General features: G+C 30.5%; 1 protein-coding gene across 1 annotated transcript; it reads right to left on the reverse strand.

Annotated features, from left to right (window-relative positions):
- Window positions 1–1,042: 1,042 nt before the first annotated feature.
- LOC136982827 (opsin, ultraviolet-sensitive-like) lies at window positions 1,043–5,257 on the reverse strand. The gene is made up of 3 exons (XM_067279357.1): window positions 4,862–5,257; window positions 4,066–4,196; window positions 1,043–2,283 (listed from the first exon to the last, which is right to left on the reverse strand). Exons 1-3 carry the CDS (start codon window positions 5,128–5,130, stop codon window positions 1,364–1,366), a joined length of 1,320 nt encoding a protein of 439 aa, XP_067135458.1. The 5' UTR covers window positions 5,131–5,257; the 3' UTR covers window positions 1,043–1,363.
- Between the last annotated feature and the right edge of the window lie 488 nt (window positions 5,258–5,745).

A 5,745-nucleotide genomic window follows, 5' to 3' on the forward strand; every position in this document is an offset into this window, starting at 1 on the left:
TACAAGTGCTAGTGTGAATTTATTCGCTTTTCAAATTCGTTTTCTCGTTATGACGAATTTAAGATATTGATAATATAAATGCGTTCTTGTCAGTAAAATTTAATTATGAGAATATAAAACTGACGTGTTATAATTTCCAAGCAGAGAGTATAGATAAAAATTAATGCTATGTTAGCGTAGAGAAATAAATACTCATTCACAATCGAAGGTCGAAAGCGAAAATAGAGAAAGACGATATCACTGTTTAGTATAACAGAACAGAAAAATGTAAACAAGCTAAAGGAAACAATACATTAAATTTTGATTTAAAATATATATATATATTGTCTAATCGCCTAGAAGAATTAAGCACTAACTTTTAATTACTAATTGACATCAAGTGCAGCCGGACATAACGATAACTCCAAGTGCAGTAGTACAGTACATCAAATCTTCACACTAAAGTTAACGGCTTTTTCATTAAAAAATAGGAAATCGAGTTAAATAGGTGATACGTAGTCAAAATGTTATGGACTTTTATGGAGTTTAATTTTTGTTACATATTATTATTAAGCCGATTTCCTTCGTTCCGATTTTGAGACGCCATCTTTCCCTGGATGCTCACATTCTTAGCGCAAGCTCTGATGGTGGAATATATGAAATTAATGAAAGGTGGTGTTAGAAATCGTAGACAATATGGCAGAGTAATATGGAGCGAATATTTTAAAGACACGAAGTTTTCGGAAACAAAAATGTTTAGAGATCGTAATAAAATCCATCTATCGTTAATATAAAACACTTAAATGTAATCACACACATCACGTAAACTAAGCAGATTAAGGTTGTCAATTGCCAAGTTCTTGCTAAATCAGGGGAAACTAAAGTAATTTTGTAGAGGCAATTTTCAAACTTACAATAGTTTTATGTGAAAATTACACGCAGTTGTATATAAGAAGTAATGATTTTGTTATAAAACCTTTTTCGGCGAAAATATTTATTCTGAATTCTAATTACATTTTCTAGAAAATTTTCATTCTAAAAAAGTACATATACGTGTGTATGTGATAAAATATAAAAGTACACGATTCTTATGCTATTAAATAATTATTATTGCGTGATAAAGTGGGAAAAATAAACACATTCGGTGTATACTTTAAAATATATTAATGAACTTTCGAAACGTGGTACGAGATTTTACTACCTTAAGATGATAAACTCTAATGCTTAAATGATTGTCAATATTAACTATAACTATATTTATGCATTTTCATAAATTATTTTCACTTTGAATTTCAAATCATACTAAGTTTAACAGCCGCTGCTGGTAAGGTATGCTACAATTCTTCCCAACAAAAGCGTTTCTCACTAATTCGCAATCGATCACTTAAATTGATCTTCTGTATCTTGTTTTAACTTCTTCTCCCCGAGTGACAACATCGTCAACTACTGGAATAGTGTAAACACTAACTTCAGCACTGGCTTCAGCTTCAATTTCCGACAAAATGCATTCGTTGGAGTCTACTACAATGCTTTCGGGAAAGAAGTCCATCTCGATATTCTCTGAAGAAATAGATTGCATGGATTTCGTAGATCTAAGATTGGATCTATCCATTTCGTCTTTGTTTTTTCTACAAGGTTTTACAAGGCGCTTTATCTCAATTTTAAATTTTGGATGGGTCAAACCGTAAACAAAAGGGTCAACAACCGATGCAGATTTACAAAATAAGGCTGGAATCATAGATGTCAGAGGTGTGAGTAGCTTCCTGTCAAAGAATGCACCTGTGAGCGCTACGACGGCATAAGGCGTCCAAGCCACGAACCAGAGCGATATTAGTCCAAATGATATTTTAGCTAACCGAATTTCCGTGGAATATTTCTTGATTACTTTTTTTCTAAGGGTCATTCGACGTTCTTGTTGCGTGAAGGTCTTTTCGTGATTCCTGACTTTTATTAAAATTCCTAAATAACACCAGCATATGATCACTAGAGGAATGCACCAAGCCGCCACGAAGAAAACCAAGACGAATCCTCGATGAAGCCATCTTTCGTCTAGATAATCAAAAGAACAGCTGGTTAAGTAACCTTCGGGTACATATCGATTCAAACCAAAGAGAGGAGGAATACAAAAATTTAACGCATAAATCCAGATGAAAATAAGAATCTTGTATGCTTTAGATTTGCTCATTTTTACATTGCTATCTAATGGATTAGATATGGTGTTGTATCTTTCGAAAGCCATGGCAGAGATAGTTAAAATGGCGCACGTTCCCGAAAGACCACCCACGAATCCATAAAGCTGACAACCTATAAACAAACAATCTTTCTGTTAACACTGAAATTTATACAGGAAGCTTAATTTTTATTTCTTGAAATTACAATTACTTATAATCTAAATTATGAAAGCAACATTTCCGTGGCTACTTAATAAAATGTATACATTAATAATCATGAGAATATGTTCAAGAAAAAAGTCAGCTTAATTATATAATTTAATACATTGTATTTCAGTGGTTCTCAAAGTCCATGGATCACCGGTGGTCCGCAGACAGATCTAGTCATTTTTCCAAAATGTAATTCCATGCTTTTTAGCCAGAGAAAACAATATTTTCACGCATCACACATCTTTTACGTTAGATTACCAGTTAGACAAATATTTTGGCGCACAATCCGCTATTATCTAAATTGATATTCACAGGATAAAAGTTTGGTTTGGTGTGGTTTGGTAGGATAGAAGCAACGCAACACATGAACGATCTTCCAAGAGTTGTCTCCCGAAGGACTTTCCATAGGAAATTGCTCTCTATTTAAGTATTAAACATGTGAAGAAAACTCGGAAAACTTATTGTCGATCGGGTGCGAACCCACGATCAACTATCAGTGTTCGGTGGTTTTATCTACTCGACCACAGGACAAAAAGTAGACGTAGCATAGGTAGTCCGTGGTTCGTGTGACTAGGCTTTAAGTGGTGTGCGGATCGATAACTTTGAGAACCACTTCTGTATTCATATTAAATAACGTAAAAAGTATACTATATCTCATTATTAGTTACGACAAGAAAACGTATAAAAATGAAATTTAATTCAACTTTGAATAAGTGTCTTTATTCAGTTTCAAATGAGATGTTATCACCTTTCTGTATATTAAAAAATAATTTTCATTTAGAAATTTCCATCGTAAAAAAATACTTCTGCAGATAAAAAACAACTAACATCAATACAGCTTTTTTTCGTTTTTTTTTGTTAAGTTAAATTAACGCTACAGTAATTAAGTTTAATTAAATCAACTAGAGTTTACAATAATTAAATTATATTTAAATGCAAACTAATTAGTTTAATAAAATTGGTTTAACTAATTTTATAAATAATAATGTTTATCAATTTTTAAGGTTTAAAGGTTCTTTAATGGTTGTCATTAGTACCAGTAATTGAGTTAGAAGACATCTTTGTTTATTAATTTAACAGAGAAAAAATATAAATTATACAATCTTATTATTTCATTCAGAATACATGTTTTAAAAATATACAACGTACTCAATCATTAAACGTGGATACCTGATGGATATCTTTTTCGCTTAGCACCATTTTATTTTATTAACTAACAGAAAATTTAAAACAATTTCTTTAAATTATTTTCATATTTCGTAACAAAATGACATTTTCTAACAATCAATCAATGAAAAAAAAACATATACAAACAGTTTATTTATTTAATCTACTTGTAATTTAAAATAATAAGCACAGAGGGTGGCCTAAAAGTCAATTTAAAAACATATATTTTTAATAATGGTTAAAATAATCTTAAGCTGTAGCTTTTTTAAAAAAGGAAAACCCTTTCGGCCTTTGTGTAGTAACAGGGTCTTTTAATGCTCATTATGGGTGCACCCAGACTCACAAGGTTCCATCTTAACTGCTCGGCCTTTCAAACTATAGCTCGTTTAACTGATTCTTGGTTTATATAATTACTGTATTAAAGTTGAACAACGAACAACTTTGTTGAACTTTACAAAGAACAATGAAAGGTTAAATAAACTGTTCACTAAATTAACACGAAATTTAAAAGAAATAAAATAAAAAATGATACACTTACCCCACAAACCAGTTGCTGGTCCCAAAGAAAAACTATTGTATATAAACAAAGGCATTTTACAATTCATCATTAAGTCGCTGACGGCTAAATTAAATACAAGAAAATTCGAAGGAGTCCTTAAAGATTTGATTCTAAGGAAAGAAATAAATAATAAAAAATTAAAGTAATAAATGCAATAAATTTTCGAAGAACCCATTTTATATAACATACAAAACGGGTTCTAAATAATGTATACGCCACTCTATATATTAATAATATGATTTATATGTTAAAAATGTGTTCTATGCCATTTTAAATATCCGTAAAGATTTCGTGAAACATTCTCAAAAAGTATCAATTAATTTTCCAATTAATAAGACCAAGTGCTTAACAAAGTGCTTCATTGTCTACAATAGAGAATAAAGCGCTTCATTAAATATCAGTTGCTTTGCATCAAGATTAGAAAGGTTTATCTGAAATTGTCTGTAATGACTCTAATTGCTGTTTCCAGAAACATTTTAATGAAATTTTATTCGAATTTTCATATTTAAAATTAAATAATTGATATTCCTAAATCAAGCAGCGGAATTATAAAATATATATCGTTTTCTCTGTATTCATTAAGGTAGCTATTTTTGTATATTCAATATCGAATTTCCTTCTACTTAAAATTTCTTCTTACACAATCTATATCAGTGTACTGAAACAAATATAGCAATTTACTAAATCAAGACTCAACATAGAGGTAAAACTCATTGAAAACAAGAAAAAGAAACCAGAATTATCAATTAGTTTTTTAAAAAAATATTTTACTTACTTAAAAAATAGAAATACTATTAAAGAATTAGCCCCGATTCCAGGTATTAGAATGAATATATAAATCATTCCAAAAAAAAATTGGATTCTTGCATCCGGAATGGGAAACTGGAGCCAATGATGAGGAACGATGGCCAAGAATTCCGGATTCAGGACGTTTTCCCAATATTCGGAAGAAGTCAAGTTGCTAACGTTGACGTCTGCCTGTTGATAAGTGTTTAGTAACATCGTTTCTAACTCTAGAGATTCGATATCGATTGTGACTGACATAATCCAGCCTTGGGGAGCAATTTGTTCTTACTGGATGATCTCCTTCATATCGGAATCAGTATTTTACAAAAGACAATAACTTGACTATGTTAGAAATCGCGCAGTCTCTGTTACTGATATTAAAAGATCTTTAATATTTTCAAAGAGTATCTAATTTCTTTCTTTCCCCAAGAAATGTCGAAGAAATGTATATAAATCTCCTAAAGGTTATTTGTAAACTTATGATTTACTGTGGCAAAATTTGCAAATTTGCGTTAACGTTGTTCCTACGTTATTTCTAATTAAAAATCAGGTTTAATTTAAATTTATTTTAGCTTAATGATAGTTAAATTCCATTATGCAAAGAACGGAAATGTGAAATTGTAGTACCATTCTATTAAGCTCATAAAAAAATTAATTTAATGTAAAAATATTTCATAGAAAAACAAGAAAAACTTGCAGATCTGAACTTAAAATGCATTCTTGTAAATAGTAGCTAGAATTTAAATAATATAAGGGTCGTGCATTAATTACGCGTATAGTTTTTCAGCTAGTTTTAATCCTCTTCCTCCGTTGTTTACAGTGATGTAGGATAGTTTTGACAAATCCTCTCCTTTATTTACTTGTGCAATAGTT

Source organism: Centruroides vittatus, unplaced genomic scaffold, assembly GCF_030686945.1.
Source record: "Centruroides vittatus isolate TY-2023 unplaced genomic scaffold, ASM3068694v2 contig_864, whole genome shotgun sequence".
Lineage (NCBI taxonomy): Eukaryota > Metazoa > Arthropoda > Arachnida > Scorpiones > Buthidae > Centruroides > Centruroides vittatus.